The sequence below is a fragment of the Pithys albifrons genome, chromosome 6, assembly GCF_047495875.1.
Source record: "Pithys albifrons albifrons isolate INPA30051 chromosome 6, PitAlb_v1, whole genome shotgun sequence".
Classification (NCBI taxonomy): Eukaryota; Metazoa; Chordata; class Aves; order Passeriformes; family Thamnophilidae; genus Pithys; species Pithys albifrons.
Genome location: NC_092463.1, coordinates 42544205 through 42562960, shown reverse-complemented (window position 1 = coordinate 42562960; position 18756 = coordinate 42544205). Strand labels below are relative to the sequence as shown.

The window sequence follows — 18756 nt, the reverse complement described above, 5'->3', positions numbered from 1 at the left end:
CCTGTTGAGGCATTGGGAAAAACTTTCCTGATCCTGAATCTTGTGATTAGATTAAGCCTGAGCATGAATACTGCAGCCATTAAGCAACTGTCTGAAATGTTTCAGTAAGCTAGCAGCACCAACCCAGGCTCTGCAGTCTTCCTCTCACCACTGCTTTTGGTTTTGGTCTGTTGCTACCTGTGTATAGTAGCCAGTATGTATCAAAAGGAGAGGGAAAACAAATCCTTCCTCACATTTTTAACTGTTCAGGTGAAGCAAAAGACTAACACATAATATGCAAATGGTGTTAGTGGAGTACTTTCCATCTTTTTTTGGGTAGCAAGGATTTCTGTAATAAGCCTTAATATTTATCTTTGAGATTACTTCTTTTTTTTGTACAAAATTCAGCTTCATACGGTAAAGAATAGCATGATATTTCAGATGTTTGCCAAGAAGAAATAAATAACTTATGTTGATGTTTATCAGTTACTTTGTTCATGTAAAATTATTTTCACTCCTGTTCCATTGCAGTGTGACTATCAAATAATATTATCACAACTAGCAATGAATAATCACCTTACCTATTTCATCAGATAACCATACAGTCATGCGCAGTTTGAAGGATGAGGTATTTTTATATAGTTTGAGCTAAGATCAGTTATTTTTAAGGTGCAGAGTAAAAAGCAACACCATGTTCTAAATGGAATTTTTACAATAGATATGGAAAAATACCTGTCGTCCTTCAGCTTTTATCCTTACAGAAGTCAGTAAGATATATTTGTAATCAGGCAATGCTGCCAGTAATGTCCAGTGTTGAGAACTGTGTATATGGGGGTATGTATATAATGTTTGTGCTTACATAAAACAGAACTGTATAGCTTTCAGGAAACTGAGCAAAACATGTCTTCATCAAAAGGATGAGTTCTTCCTGGTGTAGAGCTAAAGCTCTGAAACAGAGGTATTTGCTGATTTTTGACTGCTACAATATGGTGGTAACCCTACCTAGATTTTTTTTTTTAGTTCCTTCAAAAAGCTGTTCTTTCATGTGTGTGATTGGCACTGGGCTTGCTTTGTGTTTAGTTTCTCTAATCAAGGGAATTTAAGCTTCTATTCTCCCAGCATTAGTACAGCAGTCATGGGAAATCTCAGACAAGCCAGATCTTGTTGCAGCAGTTGACACAAATAAAAGCAGTTGTGCTTTTATTTATTTATTTTTGATGTTGGATGCTGATTAAAAGTTTTGAAGCATCCTTGAGCCATGTTATAAAGCCAACCAGCAGTGTGCAGGACAGCTGCCAAGGAAGGGAGATGCTGGTGGACAGAGGACAAGATCACAGTGGGAAGCATCAGTGTGTATAACTCAGAAAGCTGGGAAAGGTGTAAACAGATCCCCAATTTATCTGTAGAGTGGGCTCTCCAAACACTGTTTTATTGGCCAGTGGCTCCTGCTTTACTAACCTCTAACCTCTGCAATACTCAGAGGTGCTGCCCACCAGCCAGCCTTGTCTTTGAACCTCTCTTGGCTCCTGCCACCTCAAAGGCTTGCAGTCAGATTCCTGTGTTTTGCTTGGGACCTCACCTCTCAGCAGGATGCCTGCAGCGGGGAAAACTGATCTACCCTGAGAACATAGACATATTTGAAGGCAATACCCCTAGGACTAGAAACCTATTGCTTTCAGTTTCAGGAGCTGTCCATCACTTGTCAAGAAATGTGGCTAAAACATCCTTCCACCCCCAACTTCTGGTCATACAGTAGTTGAATGTTCCCTGCAATTACATATACGAATTTGTTTTCTGTTATTTTTTAGGCTGATGTTGAATCAGTGATAGCATAAGTCTTGCTGACTGTAGGTCTGGTTTCATGTTAACAGGGAGTGTGCAAAGGACAAACATCATAACAAGGATTATACAGATCCAAGCAATTTTGGCTGCTACTCATGTTAGGTGTGCCTGCACCTTCCTTTGCAGTTACAGCTTGTGAAAGTGAAGTAATTAGGGAGTCATGTAAACTCCTGGAAACTGGAGGGAAGAGAGTGGGCTATTTTTGTGTCTTTACATCATTATTGATGATTATGTAGATAATGACTGTTGGAAGCCAGAGTAGGATCTGTATTACTCTTTTTCAAGTGTATTACTCTTTTTCAGCTGTGTTATTTCTGTGGTGTCAACAGATGTCATTTGCCTGTAAATACGAAAGCACAACTGAAAGCTCTTTGGGAGCAAAGGGAATTCAGAAAATGGTAACCATTTTTACATCACATGTTTTTAGAGCTGTAAATGCTTTTTAGCTTTTTTTTTTCATTTCTTTCTTCTCATCCTGCTGCTTTCTTTGTTGGCTCTGTCTCCATGCTTTGCAACAGTATTCTCAGTCACAGCTGAGAATGAGGTGGTTCCTGACTGCTCATAGTGCTGGTATCTGTTGGCTCCATAGCTTAACTGTATTTTGGCCATGAATTTGTAGGGTACCAGGGCAGTAAGTCAGGTTTCCTGGCTGGTGCAGTGTTGCCTTCTGCAACAGAGTTGTTAAGTTGACATGCTCAATCAAAGAAGCAAGTCTGAGGTGCAGAAATATATGAAGGTGGGGGGAGAACACCAGTGCTATGTGATGTTTTTATCTACTCAAGTCTTGTGCTCTTGCTACTTTTAGAATTAAATTGCTATCACTAGGACAAGGAATAGAGGAAATCTGTATTTTAAGGGTAAAGATAATGCAAGATTTCAAAACTATATAAAATGTTACCATTTCATGAGAGACAACTCTTCTATTGAAAATAACATCATCTCTGTCACACATTTAACCAGAATGAGGCTCTTCATAACAGAAGATGAAAACTTTAACATCACCAAAACAAAATCAAAAAGTCAACATACCTAAAGCCAAGAAAACTCCCCAAATTCCCACAATTATGTGAAAGTATGGAAACCAGAGTGAAAATGTTAATTTTAACAGATATGCTTCAAAGAATCATTTTCTTATATGCACAGTATGTGTTATTGTGCATATGAATTACTATAATTGATGTAAGTGATCATTTCAAAGCACCAAAGTGGAGAATCTTAGGAAGGCTGCAGTGCAAGAAGCTTAATATCTGAGTTTGAATGAACATTTTCCTTTACCCTTAACTCTTATGAGTCATCAAGTAGTAAAACTGAGAGCTAGCAGAAGTGAGTTGCTCCCAAGTGGCTGGTATCTGAAGGGTAAGACTAGCATTTTGAACTCTGACCCCTGTCCCCTTATGAATTGGCAGCTTCAAAAAGAAAAAGGGAAAAAAACTTGGATAATGGAAAAACTTAGTTTTCACTCTCCATTGTATCTGAAGCAGACAAATGTACTTGTTTCATGGCTGAAATTACTATAGTAGAGAATATTGAGCCAAATTATTAAATCCACTTACTGCTTCACTTTTGAAGTAATTCTGGAGTCTGCATTACAATAAAAACCAGCACCAGGACATGTCTTTCTATAGTCTCTTTCTTAAAACATTTGACTGTAATGGTACAAATTATTGTTTTGTTTGCTCATCCTGCAGAAGTGTGTTGCAATTAAGGAATATTCCTCCATAGGCCACTCATATAATTTGTATCACTTAAATAGATAAATCAGATATTTTCAGGGCTTGACTTGAGATTCATGCATAACTCAGAAACAACAGTTGAAAGACAGAATGAAAATTCATAAATAATATTAAAAGTATGTTGTATATTACATTAGAAGCAAATTTCAGGTAACTTGAAGCAACAGTATGTGCCCTGCATTGTTCTACTGCTCATTCCTTTTTTTTGCTTTTTTAGAGGAACTTCTGGTTTGAGGTTCAGGCAACCTCAATGTTGAATTATCCCCAGTGTTGAATTATGGATTAGTCTTTGTCTGAAGTGATCAGGCACCCCCAAAAATGTAATTCCTTGTTTACCCCCATTTTTTAGCTTTGGAAGTGACACAATGATGTTCTGATCCCTCTTTATATACTGCCTGCATTACGGCTTTTCTTGGACAGGCCTGTGTTGACAAACAGATGCAAGACAACCAGCTTGAATTGAATTTGAAAGAAGCTTCTAATCTGATATTCTATAAAACATGGAACTTATGCTTTCTTCAGTCCTATTTTGCAGGGGAGGTTAGTAGGATGCTTGAGAGCTCAAGCTTGCTATCTGACTATTATGTAGCATTAGTTACCCTTATTATACATCTTTAGTATAGGGCAAACATATAAAAATTCAATTTATCTTGAACCTCAGTAGCCTGTCTAATCCTACTGCACAGTGGAAATAAGTTCTGGGGATGGGAGGTTGCCTGTGACTAGTCCTAGTTGTTTACTTGATGGACAATAACTTGTTAGGTCTCAGTAACTTAGAAGACATTTCATTATATTACAGTATGACAGATAACTTCAGAGGGTCGTAGTGGTTGCGTTTCCATGCCCAGGGCTGTCAGATGTACAGCTGAGCTGTAGATAGTTCTTGGCAATATCTTTTATATCTCTGCTGAAGGTACACGTTTTAGCAAAGTGTTACTGCAGTCAGTTACTTCGGTTACTTAGCTAAGTATTAATTTTATTAGTTTAAAATTTCTATTTAGAAATAAAAAAGAAGATAAGCTTGCCTTTTTGCTTTTCCATGTTCTTTTCTCTATCCTAAAATTTGAAAGGTCTGAAATGGTTAAGTCTCACAACATCACTAAGGTCAATATTACACATACTCTTAGAGGCTGAAGGAGAAGCAAGAAATCAAATGAATGCCAAACATTTATTTATAAATAAGTAACAAAAGCAGAATTAAAAAAGTAAGATCACCAATCTTCCAGGCCAGTGTTGTTGCAGTGACTAGGCCACACTCTTTTCTTTTGCTGGACTTTCATAATCTGGCTGGGAGTAAAAACCAGGAACACCGAGAGCTATCAAAGAAGGGCAAGCATTTAAGTGGAGTCATCCCAGCTAGTGTGAAAATAGTTGTATTTCAGGGCCTTGTAAACCTTTTCCAGGCATTTTGAAAACACTGAACTGCTGCAGTGGGGCAGAATCTTACAGCATCATGGCGCCTGGCTCAAAAGTTGAGAAAAGTGGTGGTTTATGGGCAGTTAAATTTTACTGCTCTTTTGTGAATTTTGTGGTTTTCCCCCTTTTGCTGACTTTACCAACTCCCACCAAATCATGGGCTATGAAAAGACAGGAGGGTAGGAAGTAGTCTTCATGGACTGTTTTCCCCTTGATCTAAATGTTACAGAAAGTAGTTCTTTCCTTGCCTTCTGCCAAGCGTTTGTCTTTTCACAAACTAATCAAAAGATTTACCTTGATCTGTCTTGCTGTCTACACCGGGGCACCATTAGTGGCATTAACACTAGAACTTATAAACATTATTATGAATGGACTCTGTAACCTGATGCTCTATTGGCTTGTAAAGAGCTTATTAAGAGATGCTAGGCCCCAACTGTGTTTATTCCTCAGGAAAATAGCATCTTACTAAATAAATGTTACTTTCTGTGAGTAGGATACTCTGTTGCTGCTGCCTGTTGTCTGCTGTGAAAGTAACTGCAAACGCTCCCTTTGCAAGCTCTTGCCTGTACCGATATGTGCTGAATATTGTCAGTTTAGTTTCTTCACAGTCCTCTTGAACATAATCTGGGAACTGAAAACAAGGCATGGAACTTTTGGTTTTGATGGTTGCTTATTTGGTTTAAGGAACATCTCTTTTTCAGGTATTACTTGTCTTTCTCAGGGTGTGCATTTGTATTTTTAGAGATAACGTATAACACTACATTATATTAAGCAATTTCGGCCTTTACAGAAAGTAATGGGGTTTTGTGGCTGACCTAATGCAGCAGTTGAAAGTGGGGCTGGGAGGAAGGAGGGAGGGGCAACAGCTTGGAACTACTTACTAGCACGGCTGTGTTTATGACCTTGGTGTGCATAATTATTGCTTGGTGAGAGGAGAGAGTTTGGCCTCCAGTTCCTTCAGTCTTTGGCTTTCATGATGAAGTTGTCATGGTTTGGTTAAATTTACTGCAGAAATTAAATTCAGGTGAATTAATTTCATGGGGGATCTATTGACTAATGAGAGTTTCCCGTCACTTCCCAGCCACTAATACATTGGATTTCTCATTCTTAGTCAAGTCATACAGTATGCAACATTTAACTCCTTGAAACATTGGTAAAACTGTTACAGAAAATAATGTTTTTCTGTCTTTCATTTTGAATCTATACTAGATTTAAGTTTCTTAAATACCTGTTTTCGGTTCCTGATAAATCATACTGTTTAATGTGCATTAATATGTGTACATACTTGTACCAAGTACCTGTTTGATCTCTACCACTTAGATTGCCCATGACCTAAACAATATTAAGTGTGTACAAAGTTAGCGTTGTCTGCAAGTCTGTGGTCATAGTGTGTTTCCTTAGAGAATCTGGAAACCTCATCAAGCAGGCTTCTAGAAGAGTACTAGAAGCTAATTTCAGCTCAAGTGGAAAGAAACAGTAGCCTGACTTTATCATAGTTGTAGTCTGTGTCATCAATGCTATGTGAAAGTTAAGATCTTGACTTACCGATCTCAAGATCCTGAAAGGTATTCAGGTAGCTCTAATTAATATGTTAAAACTGCCATACCTTAAAAACATTACGCAGTGTCTTGAAATTACTCTTGAGTGTATAATCATTAGTCTTCTGGATTCATAGATAAGGAAAAGAGAAAGAGACAGCTCAGTACAACTATGTGAAAATAATAAGTTACTTGGCATAGGAGTCTGGAACAGATATCATTTTTGTTATTGTTATTACTCTCTTCTGTATCACAAATGTATTCAAGGGATTTTTATCCTCTCTGTTTGTTACATTCCAGCATAAGCTTTTCAACCTCACCAAGCAGAGCAGAAAATATATTTGAAATGGAATCGACATACATCTTCCCAATAGAAAACTTTCCCAAAATATTTAGTAACTCAGCATGTGGAGCAGCAGACACTAGCAAGCCATGTTAATCAGTTCTGCTTTATAAAAGCAAACAAGGTGGGGAGGAAGTAATGAGACCCTGAAACATCTGTTTGGGGACTTCAAATCCCCTTAGAAGGTTTTGAGTTCTGCCTTAAAGAAACACAACTCCAAAAATATTACAGCCAACTGTGGGAACATGTTATGTCTCTTTACAAAAAATTAATTACATAAATATTAGTCTATAAAACATAAATTCCCTGTGCCCTGTTCTCCAGATTTGCGTTTCGTACGAAGGTGTAATCTTGCCTGACACTGGACTTTTTGAGCAAAGAGAAGCTAGATCAGATCCATCCGAGTTTTGCTGAAGGAGGAAAACCAGCTTTGATTGTTGTGAAGTTAGATAATAAGAGCTATTACAGTATTAATGAACGATCTTACAACAGTATAGGAATGCTGTCATTTAGTAACAATGGAATACATAATCCTGTGTGCATTTCACACAATTAATAGCTACTTAATGGTTTATAAAGTTACATGTTAAAAAGCTACATAAAATAGTTTCTCCTTCCCACTTAGTGCTGCTTATAGCAGTTGTTCTAAGCATGTTCTAAACATGAAAATAAAATTTGAAATATTCTTACTCCTGTTTTTTTAGGGTACTTGAACAGAGAGGTTGGCTGTCCTGGTCCATTTGAATTCTTATTCTGCTTCTGGTTTTCTTTTTAAATTGGTTGCTGCTGAATTCTGGATAGTACATTTTCCTTAAGAAATGGGGCATGGGGAAAGGAATACTTATGCCTTTGCTTAGTTTGTGGTCTTTGCTTTATTTAGTGTCGTTTTATTTGTTCTTAGCTGTTTATATAACTCTTCTGCTTTTACAGTTGGATGTGGAATTCATTTTGCTCTCTATTCTCAGTAATCACCCTGTTATCCAGCTGTTAAGTCCTACCAGTGAGATAAGTAAGGAGAGGGAAGTGATGGCGTTCTAGAGTGAAGTCACTTTGCACTCTCCCTGCCACTTTTGGGCATGCTCACCAGTCTTTTTAATAAAATTTTGAAATACTCTGAAGTACCATCAGAGTAGTGCTTCAGAGAACACCAAGCTATTTCCTAGTCTGTTTTTTTTCGTTGTAGCATGGATTTTTTTCATCTTAAAGATTTCCAGAACTTTTCTACAGAATCTGTTTTACAAACTGCACACAGAATAGCATTTTAGGGCTGGTGTTTTGAGAAGAAATCTGTAGGTCTGAATCCCATAGCTTACATTCAGAGTAAAATACAAGGCAGCATAAGCATGAATATATATGCAAGTTTGTGCTTGTGAATTTGCATTTTTCCTACTTGTGATCCTTCCTGTACACTGTTATTTAGCCTAGGAATAGTCCAAAAGAAAGTGTACATGTAGGATCATTTATTTGTCTTCTGTTAAAATCCACTGACTTGCAGAATGAGACACGTTGGAACTTGTTAACAAATAAACGAGAGTTATTTTTGGTTCATCCTAAGATCTGTACCTCCAGAAATTTGATATTCCCTCAGTAATTAAATAAGGTAAATAATGCAGTAACTAAATAAGGTAAATAATATTATTAGTATTTTCATAGCATGTGATTAAGAATGCCTTGTCTGTCAAGATGTTTTGCTATTTAAGAAATCTGTAGCAAGAGTAAAATAGCACTTGCCCAAATTTGTATATTGTTTTCCATTGTATTCTGTCTCTGAAAGCTTCTAAAGCTTGCAATTAATAAAAATGCATTTGTTTTAGTTGTTCTGCCTTGTAAATGCAAACATGTACTCTTACAGTTGATAATGAACCATAGGGAGATTGCAAAGTAAATTACTTTCTGGACGATTCAAGTGCTGCAGTTTCCTGAAGGAAAAATAAGGTTGAAAAAACCCTGTATCTTTTGGGCCAGAACTCTTGAACTATGTTTATTGGTAAGCCATGTTTCCTTCTGAGTTGAATGGAGATCTCCAGGATCATTTGATGGTTCTAGGTATTTAAAAAGTATCTTTATGTCTCTAATGGAGAGTCTGATAGAGTCTGCATTTTCATTTCAGAACCCCTGCTTTTCTTCTAGAATTTCTGTCCTATACAGAAACTGGGACAAGATGAAAACTTGGCATACAGGATTTTAGCTTAAGAATGATTCATCTGTGAAATTGAGCACCTGTGTATAACAATCTTATGCTTCATTTCAGCAGTTTTACATTGCCTGTGCTATAAATTAGTAAAGATTAATGATTGTAACAAATTGGCACAGGCATGTACTTTATGTAAAATTCGTAATATTTACTTGTATAAATAATATTTAGGTTTTTGGAAGACTTGGGAAGATACTGGTCTGGTAGGGTTCCTGAGTACTGAAATTCTTTATCTGATCAGCTGTCTCTAATATTGATGTCAAAAAGGGACTTCTGAGTTCCACTTTTTTAGGTTGGTGATTTTATTTGGCTATTTAGCTGCATTGTGGATTCCTCTGTGTTGGAAAAAAAAATAAGTGTAACAGCCATTTCTTCTGTTCTGTGGTCAAACTGCTTTTGACATTTTTTAAGAGAAGAACATTTGATAAAAGTCTGAAAATACCTGATTTCTTCAAGTATTCTCATTCTGTTTAATCACTTGCAAAATATTGCTGCTGGTGCTTCTTTTTATTGGCTGTGAGTCCTTTTCTTTTGGGAGGGTGTAGTTGAATTTGAAGCCTTCAAGCTCTATGGAAATATTCTATCTACAGTAAACATGCCTCCTAATTTAATTTCCACCTGACCTGTAGACTGCAAGGAACAGATTGTGCATGGCAATCCAAAATTGATTGTTAAGCACTGGATCTGTGCAATGTAAAAGTGAACTTTATTCTCTTTACAGGCAAGGTGGTTCTGGGAAGCTTATTTCAGATCGATGAAAGCAATTGCTCTTGCTACTCTTCAGATTATCAATGATAGAATTTACCCATATGCTGCCATTTCTTATGAAGAATGGAATGATCCCCCAGCTGTGGTAAGTAAATTCATTTGATTTACTCATAAAACAAATAGTGGATTTGTTGGGTTTTTTCTTGTATAACAGGTATGTGCTATGAAACTTGGTAATAATTTTGTATATGTGGATTTCTGTGTATATGTGTTGTGCTGGTAAATTGCACAGATGATGTTAATATATTTTATGACAAATGGCAAAGTAACTAGCAGTTCATTTTATGTCCTGGCACTGAAATGCAAACTTTTAACTTTTGCTATTGCACACACTAAATTGCTTGTTTATATATGTATTTATTTTTCCTGTATGCAGACGCACACATGCTTCTTTATTTCTGTTGAGCTGGGGGAGAGTTTGTGCTTAAAAATGTATGACTGTAGAGAAAATAGTCCGTGGAAATGCTGAAGATCTCAAACATTCTCCAAGGATCTTTTATATAGTTATGTAGAAATAGCTAATTATTCCTATGCTTACAGTTTTCTCCATGTTATTTCTTACAGAAACTGATGATCAAAGTTTTGCGTTTTTTTTCTTTTTTCTTTTTTTTTTTTTAAATTTCACTGAGTGAACCCACCTCTGTTAAGAAAATACACGGGCATATTAATTAACCTTTTGCACCAAGCTGCTGGTTCTGATTTTTTACTATATAAAAGCCTGTAGATGATTTTCGCTCATAATCAATTAATTTTCTCTGTGTCAAAATACAAAAAATAGTTTTATTTTACTAATAAAACTAAACTTGTTGACTGTCTTGCTTTATGATTGTATAGAGGGAGTTTCTCTGAAAGCTGGGTAGGAGTGCTCAGGAGTAGAGTGTGTTTTACTTTAAACTCTTCAGGCTAGTGGGGTGGGAACAGTTGCTGACAAAGAGTTAGAAGCTCATTGATGTGTTTCAGAAGTTCATTTTCCATTGCCCAGCCAAAGGCATAATAGTCTCCTGTTGTCATTGCTTGGAGAGGAAATGTGGTCAGTATTTAAGGACAAAATGAATCTGCACTAGTATGTACTCCACAAGAAGGGGATCAGAGTATCTTAACACCTTTAAATGATGCTAGCAAAACCAAGCACTTTTAAATGCCTAGTAAAATGAAGAAAATGGCTTAAGGATTACTCAGTCCTTAAAGGGAATGCACAAATGTCTTCTGGGTGCTCTCCTATATTTTTTTTTTTACTAACTATGCTGGTCAGAATTCCACAGTTGGTGTCTTCTTGTTAGGGGAATAATGATTCACTTGAGCCTGAGTGTGTTTCTTGTCTAAACTCCTGCCTAATATCCACTCACAGCACTGCTTCAATTTCTAGTAAGCCTGGATGAAACCTTATAGTTGGAAGGCAGGTACATATGTATATTTGAGGTATCAGAAGAGGGCAGCTGAATGCTCTAACTGATAAAAAGACAAAGTAACTAAAGATGGCCTAAACGTGCTTTTCATTTAGGAGAATATTGCTACATTCTTCTTGAAATAAACTTAATGACTGAAGCTTTTAAAGAAAATCATTTTGGCTCAGGCTCAGGGCCAGGATATAGCTGACTGTTAAAATGCCGCACCTGCAATTTAGCATTAATATCATGGTGAAAACTGTGAAGTAACTCAGTGTCATAAATTTTTGTGTTACTGGCCAGAGCTAACCTCCCAAACTGGCCACGTGTGCTCTGCCTTCAAACTCAGCTGACTCAGCATCCAGTTCCTTTAGCTCTGCTTGTTGTTCCTCATGATGTTGTGGTTGGTAGAGGTTAACTGGAATGCTCTTCTGTACACTCTTGTTCCCGCTACATGGTTTAGATGGGAACACAAAGGTGCAAAAAGAATATGTAGAAGCTGTTAGGCGCATTAACAGGCTGTGTGGAGGTGCAATCACTGTTTTAAGGTGAAGGGCTTGCTGAAATTAGCAAGAGATTTCTTTAATCAGTGCGAGACTGGTAGTAGGGCTCAGATCCCTGTGCTCTGAGTACTGAGGTTTTGAAAATGAGAGCATGAATTTGCTTGTGGAATATTTATACAGAGAATATCAGCTTTAGGGGGTTTACAACTTACTTGCTAAGACAAATCCACCTTTCTAACAGGAAGAAGAGCTTGCTGTGCAAGGTCATTATGCAGATAATATTTAGAAAGAATCCTTGCCAAGGTTGCTTACCTGCCTACCTCCTTGGTTTAAAAATTCTTTTTCTTTGTGTGCTTATAGGGATTAATTTTGTTTAGTATTTCACCAAGATCCTGAGAAATAACAGAAAAAGAGTTTGGTAAAATGTCCTGGTTACCAATTGTTTTGATGCTCAATTGTTACAGCTGCTGCAGGTGTTAGATAAAGCAGTGTAAGCATTATTTCTACAATGAGGATAGCTCATAACTCTCCAAGGTGCACATTATACTCTGCATTTTGTTGAGCTGTTTCAGTGTCATGAGTTTACTTTAAGAGTTAAATTCATCATCTGATTTCAGTCTACTTTCTGTGATTTTGTATTTATCTGTTATTTAGTGTTTCGATTTTAGTTAAGTAGCATAGATTCTGTTTTGACTTAACAAACACTTAATGGATTGCAGCCTGTAGATGTGCTAGATAAAAGAGGTTTTTAGAGGCCTCAAGTATGCAATTAAATAAGTTTGTAATGGCAGCACCTATGAAGAGAATGCTGCATCTTTCACAAAAGGCTGCCCCAAGTTTCATGTCACTTGCAAAGAAGGATTGAGGAGCTTCTCTTTGCTTTTTTTTTAACTCTGATACTTCAAATTAGGAATTGAGACCTATGTTTACATTGTTTTTAACACAAAATTGCATTGTTTTTTTGTATCTGAGGGAGGGGGTGGCTGCTATCTTGGACAGTCAGTGTGAAAGTGATGCTCACTTAAAATCAGTGAGGCATGCTCATGGCTAGATCTGCACATAAATAAGCTTTATGCCTGTTCCTCAGGTATTTCTCAAGTCTCAACACAAAGAAACACCATCCCATCTTGTGTTGAGTCTGTAGTTCCCCAAACACTTCAAACCACTATTAATAGGTATTGCTCCCCAAAGAAGCAATCCTGCACTCTTCTACAGTTAGATAACAATTTCCCTTATGTGCTGCCTTCTTTTTGGTTTTTCTAATTCACTTGTGATGAATTAGCCAAAATAATTTTCCTTATATAAAACTTACCCAGCAAAATAAAAAAACCAAAAAGGGAGTGGAGGAGATGTTATGTAAGGGAGGGACTGGGTAGCTGGAAGGCTGCTTTTCTTGGCATTAGTTAGACTTATATTGGCTCAAAATATTAGTTAGATTATTGCCTGAGTATCTTCACCACAGTGTGGATACAGCAGCAGTACAGGAGGGTGTTTTTCCAGGAGGGAGTATAAGGTACACAGAAAATGAATGCATATACAGTTAATTCCATACTTAGTACATTGCACTGGGGAAGTGATCCAAGCACTTTTATGCGTTTGTATGGGTTGACTGAAGACTATGGGCCTTTGTAAAGGAAAAACAAGTTATAAAGAGGATTATTTTTCTACTTGTTCACTGTCCTGTTGAGGAAATGAAAGACTGGTAGCATATAACATGCTAATATGTTATGGAATAGTACTTTGAATAAAAATGCAGTATGAGATATTTCCTCCTTTTAATGAAGAGGAGCAAATGGTACTTTGGAGGCGTGAAATGCATTCCTGAATCACTTGAGTCCTTTGTGTCTTAGACAGTGTTTTGCTGCAAGCATGGGAGTTTATTGTGTTTTGTACTTTTTGGGCCAGCCATTATCCATTAGGCAGAGGCAATCAGTTATGTTCAAGTAAGCCAAAAAAAATGACCTATTCTACAGTGTGCATTTTGATGGATACCAGTTTGGGCTAGATTAGAAATAATGACTTGGGTTTGAGATGTGATCTGTTATCTTCAGTTAATTACTTTGTTGCGCTCTGATAGAGGTAAATTACTTCCTCACTTGCGCTTCACTTAAATTCTCCTCTTTGCCTCATACCTCACTAATGTATATTGGTTTCTGAAAAATGAGCATGACAGGATTTTTCCAAATTCTTCAGTTGCTTTTGTTGAATTCTTTCAAGTGAGTTTATCATGTAGATCTATGAAACATTAGAGGGTTTTTTTTTTGTCCAGGGCTGCTTTTGAGCTATGACCTTGGATGATACAGACTAGAGTTTAATAATCACTTGAGAATATCAGTATGCTGAACAATAAACATACCAGATTTCGTTTCTTCCAGTGAGGCAGAAAGCAGCATCGTCATTTGATTTAAACTAAAGTAGCAGAATTAATTAGTGCCAAAAGTGCCATTCATTTAGCAAAGCCTAAGTAGGATGTTCATTTACAGAATACTTTGTCGGCTCTGCCAATTACCAGGTACTTGACACTTGTTAAAAAGTTAACTATTTCTAGCCTCTTTGACTAGTATTTTATAGCCCTCAGTTTCCAGATAATGCCACTGTTAAAACTGTACTTCCATCCTAGTACCATTTGTAATCTTCAAAATACTAAGCAAGTATTAACATACAATTTTTATTTACCTGTAAATGCGAACAACCTAGCACTTTTCTGGGCAGTGCACATCTGGTATTTTTTTCCATTGAGCAATATTAGATTTCTGTTTCTGTTGCATTTCCAGCTATGTTGTGTGATGGTTTGAATCAACTGGATGAAATTTTGCTGTATTTATTTTGCTAGAAGATAGGTATTATTTTTATATTAAATAAATTTCAGGTTTGGGGGGTTTTTTTGGTGTTGATATTATGGACAGGTTGACTCTACCACATGTATTTGGCTGTAAATACTGACATTTTTATGTGAATGTAAAACATGATTTAACAGTTGGTTCATTAGTTTACCTTTCTGGAGATGAGGTTTGTTTTTTTACACAGTGGATTATTCTGCAGTAGGTAGAAACTCCTTGTCTTGTGGCTAATTTTTTTTGAGAAGGGTTTATGATCTTCCTCAAAACATGAAATGTTGGCATTGCAGTTTGGTTTGTGATTCTGCTGAGTGTAAGTGCTGTGGTTGGCTTTGGACAAGTAGAGAGGGTTCACTCCTTTGGTTTTGCTGTATGACCACTTGAGGACAGGAAGCATGGTGAAATACTTTCCCAAAGTATTCCATAGAAACTTATCATAAATAATTGGAGAAAAATAGAATAAATCAAGGCTTTTTTTGGTCTGGTAATTCATAATTGAAACCACATTGAGGTTAGATTGATTTTAAGAACAACCCCAAAAAAGCATTAACCACAGTGGCAGGAGATATATCTCTGTTTTGTTTAGATGTATAGCAGAACTGTTTAACTGCTAAATTCAACACACTGCTATCCTTACATCTGTGCTTTGAAAAGACAGGGAGTTGTTGCTCAGACTGTATGATTTCACTAATATGTTGTTTGCAAGGAACTGGCCAGATGTTGAAAATAAAATAATCAGGGACGAAAGCCCACTGTCTTGTTCATCAGAGCAGTGAAATTTTATTCTTAAGTGCTGTTGCTGAGTTTTTCCACTAAATGATATCTGAGAAATTCTTGATTCTTCTTTCATACGGAACATCTTACACAACCTTGTTTTCCTTCAGACCATTCTGCAATGCAATTTGTAATGTGTCTACTGTATCTTTCTTTGAGTCTCTTTCAGTGGTAAACACCCAAATAAGAAGTTTTGGGATGAGACTGAGTCTTAGTTATGTCTGATATTTTGCCAGTATCTTTGAGGCTCTGTAAGGTTTGTATATTAGGATTGTCCATTTCCTCAGTCGAGTTGTGTTCAGTGACATCCAGCCTATCTCCCTTCTGTATCCTATTAAGAATGGTCTGATAGAAACTTCTCTGCCAAGTGGAACCTCAAGACCACATCGAGTCCAGTCTGAGCCTCCCATATAATGAGAATTCAGCTTCTTTGGTACCTCGTCCTTAATGTATTAACTTTTTCTAAAGTAGAATCAGGTTGCTTTTAATGACCAAGAGGGAGGACAATATTTGATCCATCTATAGTAAAGAAAGGTGCCTTGTTCTAAGGCATTGTTACATATGCACGCTCACAGAAAACATGCACAGGACAGCTGCAGTAGTCTGAATCCTTACATGTATACATAACCATTCCTGACTTCTCCTCTCTCCCTACCTTCAGGCTCTTCCTAAGTTTTCTCTGTCACCCAGGTCCCACTACCTTGGATTTTCATATGAACTGCAAAGGGCTGTCAGACAACTGAGACTGTGAGACTTGAGTGACATGAAATTACTCTTAGGAAACTGGCATTTGAACTTGATCCTTTTTGCCCATAAAAATGATTCACAGCAAGTGACCTATTAATCCTGGATTAATTATCCTGGCTCTTCTAATGATATTAGCTGGGAGGGCGATAGTGAAGAGCTGTCTTATCCATAGCTGAGTGTCAGCACGTTGTCAAAGAAAGGTGATGGATGATCAGTCTACTGTTGCTGTTTGCTCTCTTCTCTGAGAGTGAAAGTTCCTGTGAATTTCCATCAATAATGTTAGTAAAAATGGGAATGGACACTGTTTGGTTGCTTGAACAGTGAGTGGGAAAACCCATCCCTGTGTTGTTAACCATTTCATGCTTTGCTGCCATAATGGAAATTTAATTATGTTGCTGTTGAATTAATTGCCTATTTGGTTTGCTTTTTCTAAGGAGAAATCTGGAAGACTTTAGCAAATTATGGAGGCTTGAATTTGCCTGATTTCCTGCAGAAAGTGGGGTCAATAGGTCTCAGACTGTAGACACACTCTTCAGGCAGGCAGCAGGGGGTTGGCTCTTAATGGCACTTGAGAGATGCTTAATTGCCTTTTTGAAATGCTTTTCTCAAATGAGAGGCAGGGTTCTCCCATTAGTGTATGTCTACAGGCTTTTCCCTCCCTCCATCATCCTTTAGTAGGTGCATGAGCAAAACCAGCTCAGAAGTTGCCTTATTTTTCCCAAGTTATGACCAATAGAGGAAAATTTTCATGCCTTTCTAAAAGTAGTAGAAGTTGGGATTTAAGTAATGTCCTTATAAACATCCATTTATACGTATAAATGTAAGTTTATAAGAGAAATCATGACCAATTCAGGTACGTATACATGTACTTGCACACATATGCATGGGCTTGTATATGTACTTTTTCTGTAAGTACCTAAAATAATCTCATATGATGGAAAAGGAATAACCCTTTTCAAAGGGTATTATAACTATAGCAAGCAGTTTATTAGGAAGTGCTGTCAACAGAGAAAAAGTTCCTAGAAAAACTTGAAATGGAGCCATTAATCAAGGTAGCAATTCTCACCCATAAATAATAAATAGAACATTGTTTGTAGGTTGCTCTACCAGTTACTTTTTCTTGTAGAGCAGAAACATAATATTTTCTTGGCATTCTGATTATTATGTTAAACCTCAGTTTCAAGTATTAATCAAAAGAACTTTCCAAAAGTTGTGTTAAGAAGCTGCCTGACATTACCAGGGTCATTCGGATAATAGCAGTGGGGGCTGTGTGGGAACAAGTCTGTAGTAAAGCTTTAATGAGGTGGATTATGCTCTGGTAACATTTAGATTGTGATTTGTTGAAGGAATTGAAACTGCAGAAAAATCAGAGGGCTGTCCCTGTCTGCCACCAGTCATGTTGCACAATTAACAAAGTATATACAAAAGCCTTCATTTTAGGAAACATATTAATCTGAAATCAGTTTTATCTCTGCATGTATCAGTTGTTGAAGTAATGGATGTATATTTTCTGAATTACTGACTGTAGTCCTCTGCTATCACAGATAGCCATGTCGCTTTCATGAACCAAAGTTCCATGATGTACTCTTACTATTTCTACATTATCCTGTTATTCTTTTTGCGTAAAAACTAAAGTTTCATATTTTCCATTAGGAACCTAACAGTTTAAGTTGAATGCAGCTTGTACCAGACCTGATAAAGTATGTGTAGCTGAAGGCCAGTCTGTCTTTCCAACTGTTTCTGGATGTCTGAACATATTACTTCTAGTGACAGATCCTTGCCTGGAACATACCATTAGACCACCCTGGACAAAACAGTGTGCCTATGCTGTGCTTAACTTCACCTCACAGATTTATCCCCACTTCAGTTTTGATTTGTTTGTAGAAGGAAATCATATTCACATCTTATTTTTGTCTCCTTTACCAAAATAGTCAAAATGTTATTACGTCTTTGAGTAAATAGGCTCTCTATTCTCATCCTTGGAGTTATTATGGTTAGAGGTGTCTAACCATTAAACAGGAGGAAATGTGATTGTTATGTGTATAAAGTAGCCCACAGACTAAACTGGGAAACAGAAAATTGCAAAGTTTACTTCCTGCAAATACGAGCTGATAACTTTGAATCTGTAAAACTTGCTCACTTTCTGATACAAGCAAGCTTATGATCTGAGTTTAGCTGGAGATTTTCATGGTATTTCTGTAAACCGTTGTCAGTTATTAGCCTCTTATGAGTGTTCATAGTTTTCACACGCTAGGATTCAAACCATCCCTGCAAAACACTATCACTCAGTTTCTACTTTCCTAACTCCCCTTTTCACCTCATCCCACAGGGTCTGGTTTTTCTCTTTGCTTCTTTCTCCGACCCCTGCTTGGAATGTCTCTTGGAATGGAAAAGTTGAGACTAAAATGCTGGTGCTTTCATTCTTGTCAAATGGTCCCTTCACTGCTTCCTCCCCCACACTGTCAGCTCCAAAGGAGGTTGGCACATTCAGTGAGAATTTAGCTGTCTGTCTTGTCTTCTGCGAGCTGGGCTGACTTCCTTATGCTGGGAACGTATTGAAGTAAAACCTTTAAAGTCTTAAAAGGGATGTCCTAGTTAAAATTCATGAGGATTTCTCGGAAAGTTGTCTTTGCATCTCATGCCTTGTTATCTATCTATCTATCTATCTATCTATCTATCTATCTATCTATCTATCTA

At 37.1% G+C, this 18756-nt stretch overlaps 1 protein-coding gene across 3 annotated transcripts in view; it reads left to right on the top strand.

The window, feature by feature from the left end:
* The window catches only part of EXT2 (exostosin glycosyltransferase 2), a 79915-nt gene that overhangs the window by 27273 nt on the left and 33886 nt on the right, over positions 1-18756 (top strand). For all 3 annotated transcript variants that reach the window (XM_071558630.1, XM_071558629.1, XM_071558628.1), the window contains exon 8: positions 9767-9898. In XM_071558630.1, coding sequence (XP_071414731.1) covers positions 9767-9898 — 132 coding nt within the window. The remainder of the gene's footprint in view (positions 1-9766; positions 9899-18756) is intronic.